Here is a 20,049-nt window from a genome sequence, read left to right as displayed (position 1 = left end):
ATTTTTCATCAAGATCTTTTTCCAACACAGTTTGCTTAAAGAAAATCCGCCTGAAAGTTTGGATTCTATATTTGCCTTAAGTTTCCCCGTAGGCTCGTCTGTTGAGGTTTTTTGAACTGTTCAAAACTGTTTCTTTGAAGCAAATTCGCCTTCAAGTGCAGGATTTATATTTACTACGTATTATATTGTAATTTTTCCGTAGACGCAAATGTTAAGTTTTTTGAACCGTTCAAAATTGAACGAAAAATGATTCAAATCTAAAAGTTAAATACGGGAATGAGGTGTCGTCGCCGAAATCATTCGAAAAAAAAAAGTTTTGTTTAACATTATTGTTTTTACAGTTACATTGTTTTTGCAGTGTGTGCATCTTCAACTACAACTGAAACAACTTCTACAGAAAAAAAAGTCTTATTAACGTAGCTGCAATTCTTCAATACTAGACAAAAATAATACTATAATGAACGAAAATTTTGAAAATATGCATTTTTCGTTCATTTTCATATATTTGAAGAATTGAAAAGTGATCTGTAAAAGGGTGATCTGGGTAAGCAATAAAACTAATTACTTTTCCGCAGTACTATTCGTTGCAGCTTTTTTGTTCCATAGCATCTAAAAAAAAATTATAAAAAAAAAAACATCGATGCAAAAGTATTTAAAAAAATTCCTTGGAAACGGTGAAATTCTAGAATTTTTTTTTTTTTTTTTTTAATTTTTTTTTCAGGCTTGTTGATTAGTCAAACAATACATTTTGACTTGAATGAAAAGTTTTTTTTTTTTTTTTTTTTACTTTTATGACTTTACAAATCGCAATTTCTCCGTCCTACGACATTGAAATGTTCAAAAAAAAGTAAAAACTCACTGAAAAATTAAAAATCTCCACTTTTTCGAATTTTTGACAAGTTTCGCAATTGGATGATACATATTACTCAAATTCAAAAAAGCATTTTTTGTTTTTTTAGTTGTCACTAATCGCAACGTTTCTGTGCTATGAGCTATAGCATTTTCTTTTCTTTTCTTTTTTTTTGAGCAATCACGGTTGCTTATTGCTTTTATTTAACTGTTTTGATGTGCTATCATTTTATTTTCAGACCAGCACCCTCTGCAGCACCACCGTCGACTGGATGTCGTACCTCACGATGCTGCTCCTATAGCGAAAATCGTCAGGTTGCGTTAATATCCTACACTTACACGCATACATACACGCACGTACAAACACATACACACACATACACACACAAACGCATACATGAGGGGTCATGACCCCCACGACACTCCCCTTGTATCCGCACCTGCTCCTGAGACTCTGGTTTTAAAAGAAGGGCGAAATGGTACCTGAGCAGGTGTCCGTCTCTCCTGCGGGAGTTGTTCCACGGCGAGTCCTCGTATCGGTAGGCCTTGCGGATGAGGGGGGCGCAAGAGCAGCTCAACTTGTTGCCCATCACCGCCGCTTCGCACCCATGGCCCGACTCACGGACGCACCTGTTTCAAGAAAAGACTACATTTAATCCACAACTCAAAACTTAATCCAAGACATCAAATCAAGAGTGCAACTGTCAGATTGAGTTTTTCCAAACAGGGCCGACGAGAGGCCATGTCAGCCTAGTTGGAAACTAAGAGCCCGGCCCTTTGAGGAACCCGGCTTGGAGTCCCAGTAGCATAAATTTTATGTTTTGTGGGAAAAGGAGGTCCTTGCAGCCACAATGACAAGAGGCCCGCCTTGGCTCTCGGCGGCCCTGTTTCTTGACTAAATGCATAATTTAAACAAACAAAACTGCAGATTTCAGATCGGCGACAGGATTGATGTCGCTGCTGCTTTACACATTGCTTTTGCACCAGTAAAGACGGATTTTTTACACCGCTTATGATATGGGCTGTAATAGTGGGGGCCTCCACGTGGTGCAGTCTGGGTAATGCTAAATCTCCAACTTTCCCTCCTTAGGGATGTTTGATCAAATATATAGGTTCAGCGGCATCGAGCTGGTAAATTATATGGGAAATGGGCACCATCGGATCAGATCCTGTGTATGAATCAAGGTCTTCTAGAGTCGTTTAAGTGGTCATGAACAGTACTGATGGGGATTGTAGGAGCATCACATGTCACTCATTAACGGTGGCAAATAAGCTATGAATCCCCAGCTGGTGATTATCGTGGCTGCCCAATTGTGTACCGCTTACGACATGGGCCGTAATAATGGGGGCCTCTATGTGGTGCGACCTCGGTCCCCCAACACTCATTAAAGCCCATCGTTCCACCAGCTACGGATGTTTAACAATAGTTGGGGGAACCTAACCTGGCAGCAAATGCTGTTTTAGGATCTGCGTAGTCTTGACAACGCTGCCAGGTTAGGTTTGCCCTAACTATAGATATGTACCTAGTCAGTGGTTTGTGGGTGGTAAACTAAGTAGCAACGCGGGCCAACAGACCAGGTCCTATACCTGAAATCATGACGTCTAGAGTGGTAAACGGTTTAGGAACTACGCCTTATGGACCAAGGGACGTTCCTGCGCCCCCGGTATGTGGGTGAATCAACCCTCCGTGGTACAGACTGTGGGCGCTAATTCATACCGCTTACGAAGTAACGCAATCAATAAATTCACAGGCCAACAAAAAATTTTTTTTCTTTGGTGCCCAGAGTTTGAGAACTGATTTTAGATATGCTTGGAGCTCTGAATCGAAATATGAAATTAGTTTTTCTCTAGCAGCTCTACTTTTTTAAATAAATGCTGCTGTTTTAACCAAAATGTGCAGTTTTAGCTCCACTTTGCGCACTTCTTAATCAAGTGTAAGCTTCTTAAACAAGGTTTGCTTCTGGCATATTTACCCTATGGTCAGCCTGCAGTCTAGTAACTTAAAGGAAAACTCACCAGATGCAGTAAAAGTTTGGCAAGTTTAGTAATAACGTTTCAACAAGTTAAGATCAATTTGTAAGTTCTTGGCTTGCATATATTCGCTTCTTGCGATATGTGATGAGCTGGATCTTTGTATACAGTATTTTTCAGGGCCTTATTAATATAGCGGGTGACTCGAAATATACATTTTTTGTCGGGTCCTCTGAAATTAATGGGGAACCACCATTTCAGGGGTGTTGAGGTGTTTTACCACTCGTTCAAAATATTTGTTGGGAGGCAGAGTATCCCACACTCAAGTACACGTAAAAAAGGTAAATAAATAAAGAAGAAAACTTTAGAAAATGAAAGAAAATTAAGGTAAAGTTTTCTTAAGTAAAACTACTACAATTTTAGTCAAATTGAGACTCTTAAAAATTAGGGACCCATGTCCAAGAGCCTAATTGGACTATTCAATCTCTTATTATTTGTACAATACAATAGGAATAAAAAATCAATGTTTTGTGTTTTATTTGATCTATAAATGTAACATCAACCCGTTTTATGTATATTTAAATGTTATATCTTAGAACTTTGAGCTTTGGGCAAAAACTAATGTCATATTTGAACTCAGGGTACCAAATTTATACGAAATCAGTTTCAAAAACCCCAGCACCAAAATCACTGTTGCCCTGTTAGGTCATAAAAATCCTGCACTCCGTTTTTTAGTTAGATACCGAGTACAATGCTACTAAGGCTGCGGTGGCTCGATAGGTAAGGCGCTGAACTCGTAACTAGATTATCCCGAGTTTGACGCCAGCCTATCGAAGATCCTCCGTGTTCATTAATGGTGACTGGAGCACGTTAAATAAGTTCGTGGTTAAAGTCCTTAAAGTTCATTTTCCAAATCAATCCCTCTGGGAGTGCTAGATCATCGGTTGCTCGGTTCTTGGTCAGCATTAAAAAAAAAGAGCTCGCTTTAAGGCCCCAATCAACAGGTACAACCACTAGTAGTAGTAACTACAGGGGGACCCTGGAGTTTGTGTCGTATAATGTTACATGTAAAGTGCACTTTATAATTTTTTGGGCACTCCAAAATTGGCATAATAACTTACTATTTCAGTCTCGTTATAACGTTATTAAATACGCAAAATAAGAAAACGTAAGCACAATTTGCTTAAAAAGTAGTATACAGAGTCTGTCCAGAAGATAACGAGAGTGATTTCATAAAATTCGCTTTTTTTTTTTTTTTTTGAAGCAAATTTTACCCAATGCCTAATATTCTTCAACATAGCTTTCTCAAGTATTATTACTTTACACTTTAACCTCCAGGGACCCTCCCAGGGTTTAAGCAGTTGGATAGGGCCTTAAAGATAGCTCAGTTTTCTTATCTTGACCAGAAACCCAGCAATCCCTGGTCCAGCGCTGATAGCTACAAACCCATGATAGCTACAAATGTGAAGAATTTGAAGTTGAATAGCCCCTCGACATACTTGGCTTCTAAAGTTCATAAAAATCTCACACTATTTTGAAGCCACGGATGCAAATGACGATAGTTTTTGGACCCCACGTTCCTCAAAAACAATGACAAGAAAGAGACTATAAGACGGTTCAAATCAAATAACCAACTTCTTTGGTACTGTGCAGAGGCATAAAAATAACAAAGCAAGCATGCAAAAACCTTTATGATTTTTTTTAACGATCTCGATTTTTGAAAGCACTCTTTTGTAAATAGCAAATATCGCGGTCCCTTTGCCTTCGTTATAAGCGAGTCCGACTCTATTATGAATTCTTGGATCTAGTCTAACGTATAACCGCTCATGTAGTCACTACTATGCAAAATTCTGCTATAAGCGGGAGGATCACCGGTCATATACAGACAGACACACACATATTGACAGACATTTTCCAAAAAAAAAGGTCAAAATGGACTCAGCACAACTCCGTGCAAATCCGTCGAAATTCGAAAATTTTCACGAATCCAATGCTTTCTTATCAATATTTGATATGGAAGATAGTAAAATGGATTTCATCAGGAGGATTTAACACTTTGAGGTCTATGCCCGAGCGTCACTCGGGTTGCCGTTTTTAATGAAGGGAACTAAGCCCGAGATTCTCTTGGGGTCAAATTTTTACTCGCTTAGCTATAAAAGTAAGAGTTCCATACCTTTCTAACCTCTTTAGATACTATCTACGAACCTTTTACTTTAAAAAAAAACATAGATGGCAGCGCCAGACAGAAATAATTACATGAATCGTGATAGAATAGGGGGTTTAAATTCGAGTTTGTGCTTTGAAATGTACTATACAAAAGCAAGTTTTATTGAATAATGTTGATTTTCAAGTTAAACCTATTTTCAGACATTTGTTCAAGATATAGATGAGTTTTTAATAGAGTGTGGGTAAACGTTTATGGTTAAAAATTATATTTTCCTATGCGGAACTTCTTTTTTTAGTTTCAGACATGCTTTTTTCGCCCATATCTTGCTAAAAAATGATTTTTATTTCATTCAAATACGTAGTTTCTTTATTACGAAAGAATGCATCTTGAAGTATGTAATACAAAAAAAAATCACTAAAATACACGTCTTAAAAGTATTTTTACAAAATCATGCAATGCACCAAAAAACCCCAGTCTGGCGGGAGATATGTGGTCGAATAGCTCAAACCTGCAAGTGTTAATATCCCATAGAGACGCCATAAATAACCTCTTTATGATGAAAAATATTATATGTTGGTAAACAGTGATGATCAAAAAACGTAATGTTTCGGCTGCCCGTACATTTGACATACGTAGACAGCACGGACGAATGTGCTGAAAATACAGTCAAACCTCCATCATGAAAAAGAAAGGTTAGGGGAAAAAATTATGTTCACTAAAGGTTGCTACGAAACTCATAAGGAATATGGGGTTGAGAGGTGTGTAGAAAGGTCGTTGTTTCGTTCTGGAATTCTTAAATTTCCTCAAGTTTATTTCAAATATCTTAGGTGTAATCAGTAACATTGTCAAATCAGTTTAAAGTTACCCCTTGTTATGTTGATTATCATTCCTAGTCGTTTTAGCTGCAGTTAAAATCATTCAAGTTAAGTAGATTGATTTTTTTACTTTTTTCTCGATTACATCCTCAAAACGAAAATCCCGTAATGTTGCGGATCAAGTTGAATTGCCGAAGAATGAAGATGTATGAAGGCGCAAAAATATGTAATTTTTGTTATTTTTGTAATTATTAACTTTTATTTAATCCGATGCTCGTATAAATTAAAAATTAGGTTTCATACACGAAAATTAGCTTTAATTTTAATGTTTTAGGAGATTTTTAGAATAAAATAAGATTGTTTCTATATATCGATTTTTTTCCCTGCAATTTGCTACTTCGATATATGGAGGTTCGACTAGTCAACGTTCATTGAGATGTGATTAAACTGGAAACTTGAACAGGAGCTTGAGTAAAAGTTTTATCGAGGATAATAAAATGCAAAACGTAAAAATTCATGAAACAAGTGGACAGAAAGTTCCAAAAGAAAACTACGAATCCATTTCCATTAAACGAAAACGCCCTCTCGTAAGTCTCGTTTTAAGTGGAGCCACTGGATGGTACAATGACCTAGCCATCAATGGTCAGTAAGCAAGCTTTGGAGAACATTGTTTTTTTCTTCCCGTCATGCAATTTTTCCACGGCCAGGATCAATACTTTTAGCGTTTCGTTAAAGTGACCATTACGTTTATCGCTTCGCACGCTTGCCTCTATTTTCAATGGTATGTGCAAGCGATGTCAACGAGTTGAGATCTAACATAAATCGTGACCTGATCATGTGGCTTGAAAAAGTAAACAGTTAGCATTTTTACTTCCTTTTACAAAAAAGGAAGTATTTCAAAGGAAATTTTCACTCAATTTCGGCCTTAATTTCCATTTTGCTCACCCCCGATAGTATGTTGAGTTTATTTTTAGGAACGTACAGACTCCCGAAATATTCATTTTGACGACCCCCCAGTTAATTATGACGAGTTTTCTCGTGACGTCTGTATGTACGTGTGCGTATGTGTGTATGTATGTCGCATAACACAAGAACGGAATGTCCTAGAAAGTTGAAATTTGGTACTTAGACTCCTAGGGGGGTCTAGTTGTGCACCACCCATTTTGGTTGCATTCGGATGCTCCAAAGGGGGTCTTTTGCCCCTTTTCTGGGGGAAATCATTGTTAGTTTCGATGTAAACTCAAGTGGTGTTATAGTTTGGCGGACACTTGGCGATATATCACCAGTCTTTTGGTCGACAAGTTTTGTCGCCAACTTGACGACAAATTTGGCGATTTTTTTTAATTTTATTTTTTTTAAATCTGGTTTCAATTTGGCCACTGTTGGTGATATTTAGAAAGAAAACTATTGAATCACATTAAAACTGCCAATAATGAGAAAATGACATTAAGTTGGAGTAAAAGGAAGTCATGTGATGCACAACATCAGCTCGTTTAGTAGAGTAATGAAAATGCTAACGTATGAATGAAGTTTCGTTAAACTTTCCTCGCATTTACTAAATAGTTCTGTAACCCTGGAAGTTAAAAGGCACTAAGTCCATTTTTTTCTCCAAGTTCGAGATTTAAGCACCATCTCGTTTCTCTTTTTATATTATACTTATAGTTGCAAAGCACTAAAAATTTGATAGACAGATTGTCATTCTACAAGTCCACAAATGACAATCCAGTAATACACATTATCGCAAGAGAAAAACTTTACTCTTCTAATGGGTAATTTTGTTTTCGTGATTTAGTGCCCTTTATCTTCCACGTATAGATTTATGAGTCGATAATAAATGGGTGTAACTTGGGTGTTTTGAAAAAAAAATCTATTTATATTTCAATTACTTTGCCGCACTATAGATAACTGCGTTGGTCAATTTATTAATTGTTTTCGCATAATCAAAACTTGAGTCTTTGGCGCAACAATATTTTAACACTTTGAGAGCAATTTTACGCAAAGAGAGAAATGAATGAGAATGGTTGATAGTTCTTTTTTCCTCCCAATTTAAGACAATTTTCACATAAATTCACTTACATGAAGGGGAAAAGATAATTGAACATACGAACATGTGACAATAAAGGTTTAAATATTGCATTATATTATTAGCAGAGAGAGACAAAAATCACAAAATCTTAGGAGTCAGGAAAATTTTCAGGAGCCAAATAATTTGTCATCCTCGGAAAAAACGAACATTTTATCTTGCACATGATAGTTTATATATTTCACTAAAAATAATAATTTTAAAGGGTAATTAGCAACATTTTGTTGCTTAAGAAATCACATACATACGTGTGATTTCCTTTAGTAAAAAACATTATTCATCACCTTTTAGAATTATTACTTATTTATGAATATACTAGTGATATCCGCACGGCTTTGCCCGTAGTAAAAAATTAAAAAGTCTTTTGGTTCGCCTGTATATATTTACAAATAATTTATGGTGAATTTCTGGCCAATTTGCTTGCCCATGCTACGGTTCCACGTTATGATAACTTGGTAATTTACTCGTCCATCTTATGATAATTTTGCTCTGGAAAATGTTCTTAAAATTGGAATAGAAAAAGAATAAAATCGAATTTTCGAAAAAAATTGCTTCGAGGTACACACTCCCATGCTACAAATTAATTTTTTGCCAAATTTCATTAAAATCGGCCGAACGGTCTAGGCACTATGTGCGTCACAGAGATCCAGACAGAGAGAGACTTTCAGCTTTATAATTAGTAAAGACTAGCTGCATTGCCCGACTTTGAACGGTCTACTTTAAAAATAAATATTGTGTCAAGTGACGTACATTCAACAATCAGGCATAAATAAAAGAAAAAAAAAAACATCATGCAAAATTTCCCCTCCAAACAATGACGACAGATATTAAAATACTTTTAAGAAATTAAAATAAAATGAGAAGGATGGATTTAAAAATCGTAGCCATGGAAACACAAAATAAAATAAGTTTAAGAATTGAAACTGAGAAAGATGGAAATAAACAATGGATTCAAAAAGCGTTACCGTGGAAACGCAAAATAAAATGGGTAAAAACTTGAATAGAGAGCAGATTTTTGAACTTCATTTAATTCGCTTGTAACTTTTTTTCTAATGGAGATGGAGAGTTAAATTTTCGATCGTAGGTCAAGTTAGATCTGGAGTAAAAAATGTCGCTTTTTCCAATGGTGTCAAAAAGAAAACTGTAGGACAATTCCTTCACTTTTTATTGATAAATTTAATGAAGAAAGCACTACCTAAAGTTCAACTAAGCCTAAACAAATTCGAGCTAAAAATGTAAATAACTTCCGCCGTAATTAAGTTAGATCATCAAAACAAATTGCGTAGAACGCGGAAAATTCTGCTCTTTCCAACGATATATAATATTAATATGTGCAAGTAATTCCCCCCCCCCCCCCATATTCAGGAATCTATGAAAATTGGGCCTAAATTGGAATAAAAAAAGAACGATTCGAAAAAAAAAGAAGAAAAAGAACTACTCATCGAATTGTTTTCGAACTGGTCTGCAAACCTTTTCAGGACTTAAAGGAACAAATTGTGAAAATTTCAGCGAAATCGGCAGGGTAGTTCTCGAGCTTTGCGAGTTCAAACACACAGACGCTTTTTGGAAACTTCATTTTATACTATGTAGAGAAGAGCTGTCACATGCGGGATAAAATGACCGCTATTTCGCGGAATGGCGCTTATAGGAAAATTCAACATAAATCACGCCGTCCCTTTCTGAAATAAGTGTACAGTCGAACTCGCTAATAGTGAGCCCTGATTTAACGATAACCCAGATTTAGCGAGGAAATCAGAAATAATTGGTTGGTTCAATATTAAGTCTATAGTCTCGCTTTTAACGAGCAAACCCCGCTTAAAACGAGCAATATTTTTGTGATTCATAAAATGTCTACTGACTTCTAGCTCAGCTTACCTTTTTTTGATGAATTTTCTTTAACATTCCAAATTCAACCAAAGTTAGCGATAAATCATAAATCCCGAGAACAAGCGATGACGGCACTTTTTTCAAGTTATGGAGCAAAGAAATATTTGAAAATTATATATGTTTGTGTATGTGTATTAGGGTGGAACGAAAAAAACAAAGTTTTTATTTTCGAATCGTAATAGTGCGGAAAAGTTGCGATTGGTGAAGACTTAAAAAACAAAACAAAGATTTTTAAAATCGGATAATATCTTCCGATCCCGCAACGAGCCTGAATATTTGAAAAAATGGAAAATTTCGTGTTTTCTTAGTGATTTTTCAAAAATTTTGTTTTATGTTTCTTTTTAAGGCTCGAATATGGAAAAGTTACGATTGGTGAAACCTTCAGAAATAAAAAAAAAAAATTGAAATCGAATAATACCTCCAGATCCAGAATCAAGCCTAAAAAATCGAAAAAATTGAGAATTTCAGGATTTTTCCAAATTTTTAACATTTTTGGATCAATGTACTTTTTCAGGCTACAGAACGGAGAAGTTACGTTTAGTGAAGACTTCAAAGTGAAAAAAAATTATCTTTTTGAAATAAAACAATATCTTCCGATCGCGCAACGAACCTACACGTTTGAAAAAATGTAAAATTTAAGCCCTTTTTTCAGCTTTTTTTTTTCTTTTAGTTTAACGATCCTCATAAGTTCGGTATAAAATACTAATAGAAGAACGTTTGTTTATAAAACAAATGTGATATTTTAGTACTAGAGTCTGCCTGTAAATTGTCCACATGGCCCACATTTAATCCCGCGATACTCATATTTGTTTATGCCGCTTAGTACAGTGTACGCATCTAATACGCCCCATTAGCGAAATAAAGAACCGCAAAAATTTCACAGGCGGTGCCATTCATGTTTACAGAACAATTCAAACATGTCGATATTTATCTGAGAATCTAAAACAAGTTGTTTACTAGGGTGGAACGAAAAAAACAAAGTTTTTATTTTCGAATTGTAATAGTGCAGTAAAGATGCGATTTGTGGAGACTTACAAAACAAAACAAAATTTTTTAAAATCGGATAATATCTTCCGATCCCGCAGCGAGCCTAAAAATTTGAAAAAAAAATGGAAAATTTCATGTGTTCTTAGAGTTTTTTTTTTTTTTAAATTTTGCTCCAACGTTTCTTTTTAATACTCTAAGACGGAAAAGTTACGATGGTGAAGCCTTCAGAAATTTAAAAAAACATATTGAAATCAAATAATACCTTCTGATCCAGGAACAAGCATGAAAAGTAAAAAAATTGAGAATTTCATCTTTTCTTAGTGATTAAAAATAAAATTGTTCTTGTTGTTTTTTCCCCCGGTGATACAGGGAAAAGCCTTTAAAAAACCCTATATTACACATAAACATTAATTTATTTCTTGACTTTTAAGGTATCTTCGAAACATGCAACACTACCATTCTTTACAACAATGAAACATTTTCAAATAATAAAAAGTTATAAAATATTTACCAAATTTACAATCCAGTATACAAGTCTTATTGTTTTAAGTGTTAGTTGTTGAAGCTAATTTATGATCAGATTTTTTGGAAAATTCGGGCATAATTGATCTGGATTTCAATGTTGCTCTTATGTATCCATCTTTTGATTTAAATCCACACACTTTGAGTGAAGCCTCCGTCATTAGCTTCACACATCTTTTGACAGCTTGCGTATGGCAGAGGAATAGTTTTATATCGCAGTCGAGTATAGTGCCTGTTACAATAAAATTTTCAATGTCTTTGTTAGGAACTTTTCGAAGAAAAGATGGAGAAGATAGCTTTGTCGTGTTCCAATTAATAATCTCTGTGTAACCTTGTGCTTCGAAATTTAGAGATAGAATGACAAAGTTTCTAATGCTTTTGCCTTTAGAAACAGATTCTCTGGCTTTTAAGACGTTTTTAAATGCTAGTTCTCTTATGTGCCCCCTTTCATTAAACACCATTGCCATTAATAAGTTTTAGGAATGCGCAAAGAAAGGGTTTATTTCAATGACAGGGTAAACAGCTTGTTTTAGATTGTCAGGTAAGTATCGACAGATTGGAATTGTTCAGTAACCATGAATGGCATCGTCTGTGAAATTTTTGCGGTTCTTTATTTCGCTAATGGGGCGTATTAGATGCATACACTGTACTAAGCGGCATAAACAAATATAAGTATCGCGGGATTAAAGGGCCATGTGGACAATTTACAGGCAGGCTCTAGTACTGAAATATCACATTTGTTTTATAAACAAACGTTCTCCCATTAGTATTTCATACCGAACTTATGAGGATCGTTAAACTAAAAGAAAACAAAAAAGCTGAAAAAAGGGCTTAAAGTTAACATTTTTTCAAACGTGTAGGTTCGTTGCGCGATCGGAAGATATTGTTTTATTTCAAAAAGATATTTTTTTTTTCACTTTGAAGTTTTCACTAAACGTAACTTCTCCGTTCTGTAGCCTTAAAAGTACATTGATCCAAAAATGTTAAAAATTCGGAAAAATCCTGAAATTCTCAACTTTTTCGATTTTTTAGGCTTGGTTCTGGATCAGAAGGTATTATTCGATTTCAAATTTTTTTTTAATTTCTGAAGGTTTCACCAATCGTAACTTTTCCATCTTAGAGCTTTAAAAAGAAACATAAAACAAAATTTTTGAAAAATCACTAAGAAAACACGAAATTTTCCATTTTTTCAAATATTCAGGCTCGTTGCGGGATCGGAAGATATTATCCGATTTTAAAAATCTTTCTTTTGTTTTGTAAGTCTTCACCAATCGCAACTTTTCCGCACTATTACGATTCGAAAATAAAAACTTTGTTTTTTTCGTTCCACCCTAATGTGTATTCCTCAAAAACAAGGACATAAGAAAGGGACTTTCAGACAGTTCAAAGCAAAGTATACCAACTTGTTTGGTGCTGTATAGTGATTAAAAGGAAGAGAAAAAAATAACTATTATGAATTTTTGTGATTTTTTTTCACGAACTCGCTTTTTACGAACATTTGGTTACAATGAGAAAACATTGCAGCTTCTTGGTGGTCGTTATAAACAAGTTCGACTGTTGTTGGGACAGACCTAAGCTGGAAACGTCGTAAAGTTGTGATTAAGATCTGCGTTACCTTTACATTGTTGCCAGGTTAGCTTTGCCCCTACTATAGTTGCCAAGGTATTTATTTCGATTACCCGCAGGCGACCTTATGCCCAGAATTTGTCGGACTCTGATTATTAGCTCGTAGAAAGCCTCTTTCCTTAGAGGTATCTTGAAAACTACTTTTTTTCCACTAGACGTTAAATCCCGGTTATCACAAATTTGCCATTTCAACTGCGCTTGCGCGCGGACTTAGCTTTTTGGGGCTTTCTGTTTTAAGATTTCGTGTTACTTGTTTGTATTTAGGCTGAGCGAGAGTCCCACCAAATTAATGAATGCGATTAGAATATTTTCACAGCGATTTCGTGATATATTATATGAAACTACGGATATGAATAACTGATAATCTTAAGAGAAAAATGACACTTCAATATTTATTAGTTTGGAAATATTTATTTCACATAAATCTAAAACACGTTGGGTACTTCAAAAATGATTGGAATATTCGTACAGAAATCCGTTTTTGCGGATATTTTACGTTAGGCGTAAACAACTTAGTATTATACATTTTTATTTAGGTTGAGGGTTCGGCTTTGTATTAGAAGTGATGCTGCAATTCTAGAGGTTAAAAATTTCTCTTCTGAGGTTAAAAATTTGGTCCTGAAAAAGGACATACAAATCAGTCACCGAATCCATTAATAATTAAGACGCAAAATTCAATCTTTACCGAGGCCTAAAATATAAATCGGAGAAAACTTCGTGATTTCTAATTTTTATCTGTTGCTATCTCATATTTATTACTAAATTTAAAATGCTTGTAATTAATTTTAGCAAGATTTTTGAAATCAGCTAAGTCCGCGCGCAAGCGCAGTTGAAATGGCAAATTTGTGATAACGGAATTTAACGTCGAGTGTTTTTTCCCCGAAATTTAGAATTGTCTACTTCAATATTTCGAAAATTCAAAAAACTTCTTTCCTTTTGCCATGAATTCCATTCCGAGACCCAGCAGGACTTAAACTTTTATAGGAGCTCGGAAATTCTCAATTTGCCGAATGGAACTCCAAATTTTGCCGAAGCGTCAGGCAAAATTTACCGAATAAGGACATTTTTGGAAGGTCGCAGTGCCCTCACGTGGCCTGCCCCTGTTTCTATTCTTTCGAATGCCAGGTTATTCTAACAAGATTGTGGACGAGGCGTAAGCTCGGGACCACACGTCCCAAATCGTACATCGCGCCGCCATTACATAAAACATTCAAAGTGTGGCCGACGCAACAGGGATCTTCCTTCTGGAATTTCGCGAACTTTTGGGCGAAAGAAATTAATGTTCCTTGATGAAAATTTATGCTGCAACCAGCCGCGTGGCATCCCGCCGAAATGACGGCAGGTGGTTTCCGGCGAGGAAAAAAATTCAACTTTGAGAGGTTTTTTTTTTTCCATTTTTTTCTCCTTTAACATGCATAAAAAGTAACATGTAAAACAACCGTAGAATAATTAACCTTTTTTTTCTTTAAAATGACTTCAGAAAAAAGGAGTTGTTATAAAATTTAAGGCGACCTTTTTTTGTTGGAGTGGGGGCATATTTGAGGAAGAAAAGAGAAAATCAGTTCCCTTGAAAGAAAAAGCATTATGGAATGATTTAAACTTTAAAATCAGGACCTAAAAACATCAAACAAGGTTTGTCCGCATTTTAATATTTTTTGTCACATTTGTCAGGACGTCTTTTTGGTAAATACTTTTGCGAAAAACCATTTGTATGTGAATCCCCCCCCCCCCCTCCCTCGTCCCTCGGAACACTATTTGAAACTAAGAGATTCGTGAAAAGGTAGTTTGAGAGGGAAACCAACTTCATTTCAAATCCTTAATTTAAAAACTCATTGCAATCCTAGTTTGTAAATATATCGCTGATTTGGAATACGAAGAAATGAAATTTTATAGGAGAAGCGTTTGAAGGTTAACTGCTAGTTAACATTTGCTGTAAGAAAAATAAGTTTACTGTGCTCTCCAGTGGTTAATATTAAAAAGAAAAATCTGTCATTATTTTCCAAAGAAGATAATGTCATTTGAAGCCTTTGAAGCTGAAAAAAATGAAAATTCAAAATTTCGTATTGTGACACTCTTCTTCCAAACGAGCGATATATTACCATACTAATACTGTTACCGCCGATTGCTTTAAGGGATTAAGTTGACCCTTTAAACAACACGGGAAGGGGGGGATCAATTTTTTCTCATACGTGACCCCTCAAAAACTCGAAGCACCAATAGACCGGCTGAAACTTTCAAGATATTGGTAGTTCGAGTTATGGGACGTTTCCACAGCCATTTAAAAAGCTGAGGATCCAATAAAAACTTTGGAAAAAAGGAATTTTCGAGAAAAAGGCTTCGAGTTATCGCGAATTAACTGTATTGTTCGCAGTGAGTTTACGATTTATGCAACCGTTACGAAAATAGTTTCTGGCTGCATTGAATCATGACCCCACTTAATTCTTATAGGCAGTGACAATCGCTGAAACTCATGGTAACAAAGAGAGTACTACAGAGAACCCCTGTTCCATTACGTGGCCATTGATTGGTGGATGCAGGGGTTCCGTTCAGCGCCTCTTGCGGTCAAAATGAGCAACGTCCAATCGAAAATCAACAAACTTTGAAACGTTGACATTGATTGGTGCAGGGGTGCAACCCCCTCCCCCCCCCTCATAGCAAGAGTGTAACCCCTTGCTAAATTTTGCCAAGACTCCCCCAAAAGCAAGAGCCCCCCTCCCCAATAGTGAAAAATCCCCCTCAACCCCCTAAAAATGTCAATGGTGCAGTCTGCGCCATGACCCCCCCCCCTCTAGTTGGGCACCCCTGGGTTGGTGGGGGATGCATGAGCTGCATCGTTTTAACACACAAAAGTCATAAATTGTCAAGGCCCGTTAAGCGCCAGCGCCATCTAAGGAGGCCATGGTAGGATATAACGCGTAATTCATTCAAGCGAAAATCAATCAAACTATTGAATTCAAATGAATACAGTCGAGTCCCGACTTACGCTAGGGATGCGTTCCAAGACCATTCGCGTAAGTTGAAATTTCGCGTTGTGGAAAAGGGTACGTGTAAAAGCTTTTATAAACATACCTATACGATTAAAGACACTTGTAAACACCACCTCAAACTGTTAAAAATCATTTCTTAACTATACATTACTGTTTCTTAAATAAAAAATTGAATATTTATTTATTATATTTTAAAAAACGTTTTATTTAACATAAAAAACTGCTACGATGCACAAAATCAATGATCAATGGGAAAGGAAGACGTAAAATAAACCACTACGGTACGTGCATTATATAGTAAGAAAAACAAATATACTATAGTTGTTGAAACTTTCTCTTTTTCCTTCTATCCTCACAAACTTTAAACGAAACAGCGCTCTTAGGTGTCATTATATTTCATTAACTTTCCTATATAGAATGAAAAAAATAAATGGAAAATGAGGAGTATAGAGTTATTTGTATAGGCGACTAGTACGGTGTGGGAACTTCCGCTCTCAGTGATGCCAAAGGGATGAGGGTCCATTCACGAAAAAAACGCGATTCCCTTCGGAAAATTTTCGTGTTGCGGGTGAAGAATTCGCGTTAGGAATGAAATTCTTTACCGGGAAAAATTCGCGTTCTAGCCATTTCGCGTAAGTCGGATCGCGTTGTAGCGGGAGTCGACTGTACTAAACTCAGCTTCTTTTTTTTTTCTCTCTGCCGTTATATGAGCGGCATCGCAAAAACACGAAGCCTTGCATTTGTCAAATTAAATCTGACGTGCCCAACCAAATGATGAGCCAGTACAGTGTAGGTCGAATGTCGTGGGCGAGCTGAATGATCCTATGTTTTCTCTGCCATGACCCTCGCCTCCCGGGCGAGCGGGAAACAAGTTCGCGTAAACAGATCTTTTTTGGTTTGAGAGCGGAAAGTGTGACTGTAGGTTAGTGAAGGCATTTTTCTGAATGACGAAGACACCTCCGTACTCGCACACAATATGGGACACAGGCGACCCCCGCACATTGCAAGCGAGTTGGTGAATGTCAGTGAATACTAAGTTTCTTTCCTTTTTTTGCGATTGATCTTTGCTTAGTAATATGTCATTTTGGAAGACTACTATTGGTAAAAGAAAAAAAAAATGTTTTCGTAATACAGTGAAACTTTTCAACAGAGATCACCGTACTGACACATGCAGACGGTGGAATAACTGGGTACCTTATGTTTCTCGCCATGCCTTTAAATTTGGTGCTTTACTTAAAACTTTGGCAGACTTTAAGTCCGTATATCTTGATAATGGCGGGACGAGGACAAATAATGTTTTTGTCAAAAAATGTCTAAACATACTCTTTCAATTGCTACCTATTTATTTATTTGTTATTGTTATTATTATTATTACCCAACTCGTGTGGTTCCCTTGGATATAATTGTAAATATTTGGTAGATAAATGTTAAATGAAGGGAACCAAACAGAGAATGCAATATATCAGACAGCCCAGTTTTCACATCCAGAGACTGCAGTTTCGTTCTTATTCGAACTCTTCTGTCTGGAATGGTGAATAACCGGGCTCGAGGCAGATGTCATCTCACTGAAGCTAAGAGCGCCAACAAACTGGTGGATAAAGTAAATTCAACTCACCGACGAGTGTCCGCAGCATGGTGCGGTTCGACTAGCTTTGCCTTCAACTCCAGAGTCGAACCGCACCATGCTGCGGGCACTCGTTGGTGAGATGAATTTATTACTTCCTTTTACAAAAAAGGAAGTATTGTATTCGCGAAAAAAATTTCACTCAAAAATCGGCCTTAATTTCCATTTCGCTCACCCCCGAATGAATGTTGAAATTATTTTTCAACCCGACCACACGTGGATACATGCCTAGGAACGTACAGGCACCATAAATATCCCCTTTGACGATCCCCGAGTTAATTATAACGAGTTTTCTCGTGACGTCTGTATGTACGTATGTATGTGCGTATGTGTGTATGTATGTCGCATAACTCAAGAACGGAATGTCCTAGAAAGTTGAAATTTGATACGTAGACTCCCAGTGGAGTCTAGTTCTGCTCCTTCCTTTCTGGTTGCATTCGGATGCTCCAAAGGGGGTCTCTTGACCCTTTCTGGGGGGAAATCATTGTTAATTTCGGTGTAAACCCAAGTGGTGTTATAATTTGGCAGACACTTGATAAAATATCGCCAGTCTTTTGGTCGCCAAGTTTTTCGCCAACTTAGCAACAAATTTGGCGATTTTTTTTTTTTTTAATTTTAAATCTGGTTTCAATTTGGCCACTGTTTGTGATATTTAGAGGGTAAACTGTTGAATCACATTAAAACTGCCAATAATGAGAAAATGACATTAAATTAGAGTAAGAGGAAGTCATATGATGCACACATCAGCTCGTTTTATCAACCAGTTTGTTGGTGCTTTCAGCTTCAATGAGATGACATCTGCCTCTAGCTCGGTTATTCACTATGCCAGACTGAAAAGTTCTGATAAGAACTAAAACTGTAATCTCTGGAAGTGAATACTGGGCTCTCTGGTAGATTGCATGTAGTTCTTTCTGCCTTAGCCCTGGCTTAGGGGCGGTAACTTACTGCCAAATTGAGTATGTTTCGATTCATATCTAATGAAATTTAATTGTGAATAGCTTCAGCATAAACTTTTAAAATTTTGAATAAAAAAACACCATGTTTCTTACTCACAAAGATGTGTTAGCTTCCAACTTCTAAAACGGGATTTAACTGTATCTTCTACTTGGAATCAGAGCTTAGCAAACGTGGGCCGAAATTCTAACATACGAACGGATATTAACCGCTTGTCCTTTCGGAAGTGTCTTAAACTCGAGAGTCATCAGCGGACAAACTCTTAATGTCCCCCGAGAAAGGGCATTTGAACTGAAATCATGATTCTTCTTCAAAGGAGAGAGACTCCTATCAACTGGGTTAAATGCATTTGAAAGGTGTAGTGTCCATGTCAAGAGCAATATGTTAACTTTTCTCACAGCACGACGCATTTCCCCTCAAACAATAAAATATTAATTTACATTTATTAGAACAGTACATTTTGTACGAACATTATTTTCAACAGTACTTACATTTATTAGAACAGTACCGTATATTCGAAGATTATTTCCAACCGAATTAAGACAGTAATTACATTCATCAGAACAGTAATAATTATTAGAGAAGTTGCTCCAACAGTATTTACATTAATAGAACAGTACTTCTCAAAACGTTTTCGGCCAATTGCCAATAAGATGCAGAAAGAAAAGGAAATCGCACATGTTTTTCCCCCTTTACGAACGAGCTGATGTGTGCATCACATGACTTCCTTTTACTCCAATTTAATGTCATTTTCTCATTATTGGCAGTTTTAATGTGATTCAATAGTTCACTCTATAAATATCACCAACAGCGGCCAAATTGAAAACCAGATTTTTAAAAAAAACCGTCAAATTTGTCGTGGCGACCGAAAGACTGGCGATATATCGCCAAGTATCCGCCAAATTATAACACCACTTGAGTTTACATCGAAATTGGAAATGATTTCCCCCCCAAAAAGGGGCAAAAGACCCCCTTTGGAGCATCCGAATGCAACCAAAAAGAGAGGTGCACAATAGACCCCAGTAGGAGTCTAAGTACCAAATTTCAACTTTCTGGGACATTCCGTTCTTGAGTTATGCGACATGCATACGCACATACATACATACGTAAATACGAACGTCACGAGAAAAGTCGTTGTAATTAACTCGGGGAATGTCAAAATGGATACTTCGGGTTTTTATACATTTTTAGGCACTTATCCGCGTGTGGTCGGGTTGAAAAAAAAAATTCAACATTAATTCGGAGGTGAGCAAAATGAAAATTAAGGCCGAATTTTGAGTGAAAATTTTTTCGCGAATACAATACTTCCTTTTTTGAAAAAGAAAGTAAAAACAATTACAAAATCCAGTTCAGTTTTTAAAAAAAATATTCGAGGGGTAACAAGTGACAATGTGAGCATACTGTAGTGTTGCCAACAATCAAAAAAAAATTATAGATTCTAAATCTTAAAGTTATGGCATTCGTGCAATCGCACAAATTTTATTTATTTTTTTGAACAAGAAGACTTTTACGTAGGTAAAATCTGGGTACTTGTCAAAGTTTTCCACAGCTGGCACCATTCCAAAGTACCAGCAGTT

General features: G+C 36.3%; 1 protein-coding gene across 1 annotated transcript in view; it reads right to left on the bottom strand.

Annotated features, from left to right (window-relative positions):
• The window catches only part of LOC129221509 (protein still life, isoform SIF type 1-like), a 251,783-nt gene extending 250,282 nt beyond the window's left edge, over positions 1–1,501 (bottom strand). The window contains exon 1 of the mRNA XM_054856000.1: positions 1,333–1,501. Within this exon, the coding sequence (XP_054711975.1) occupies positions 1,333–1,439 (107 nt within the window). The 5' untranslated portion in view covers positions 1,440–1,501. The remainder of the gene's footprint in view (positions 1–1,332) is intronic.
• Between the last annotated feature and the right edge of the window lie 18,548 nt (positions 1,502–20,049).

This window comes from Uloborus diversus, chromosome 4 (genome assembly GCF_026930045.1).
Source record: "Uloborus diversus isolate 005 chromosome 4, Udiv.v.3.1, whole genome shotgun sequence".
NCBI classification, from domain to species: Eukaryota; Metazoa; Arthropoda; class Arachnida; order Araneae; family Uloboridae; genus Uloborus; species Uloborus diversus.
This window is presented reverse-complemented; position numbering and strand designations above follow the sequence as displayed.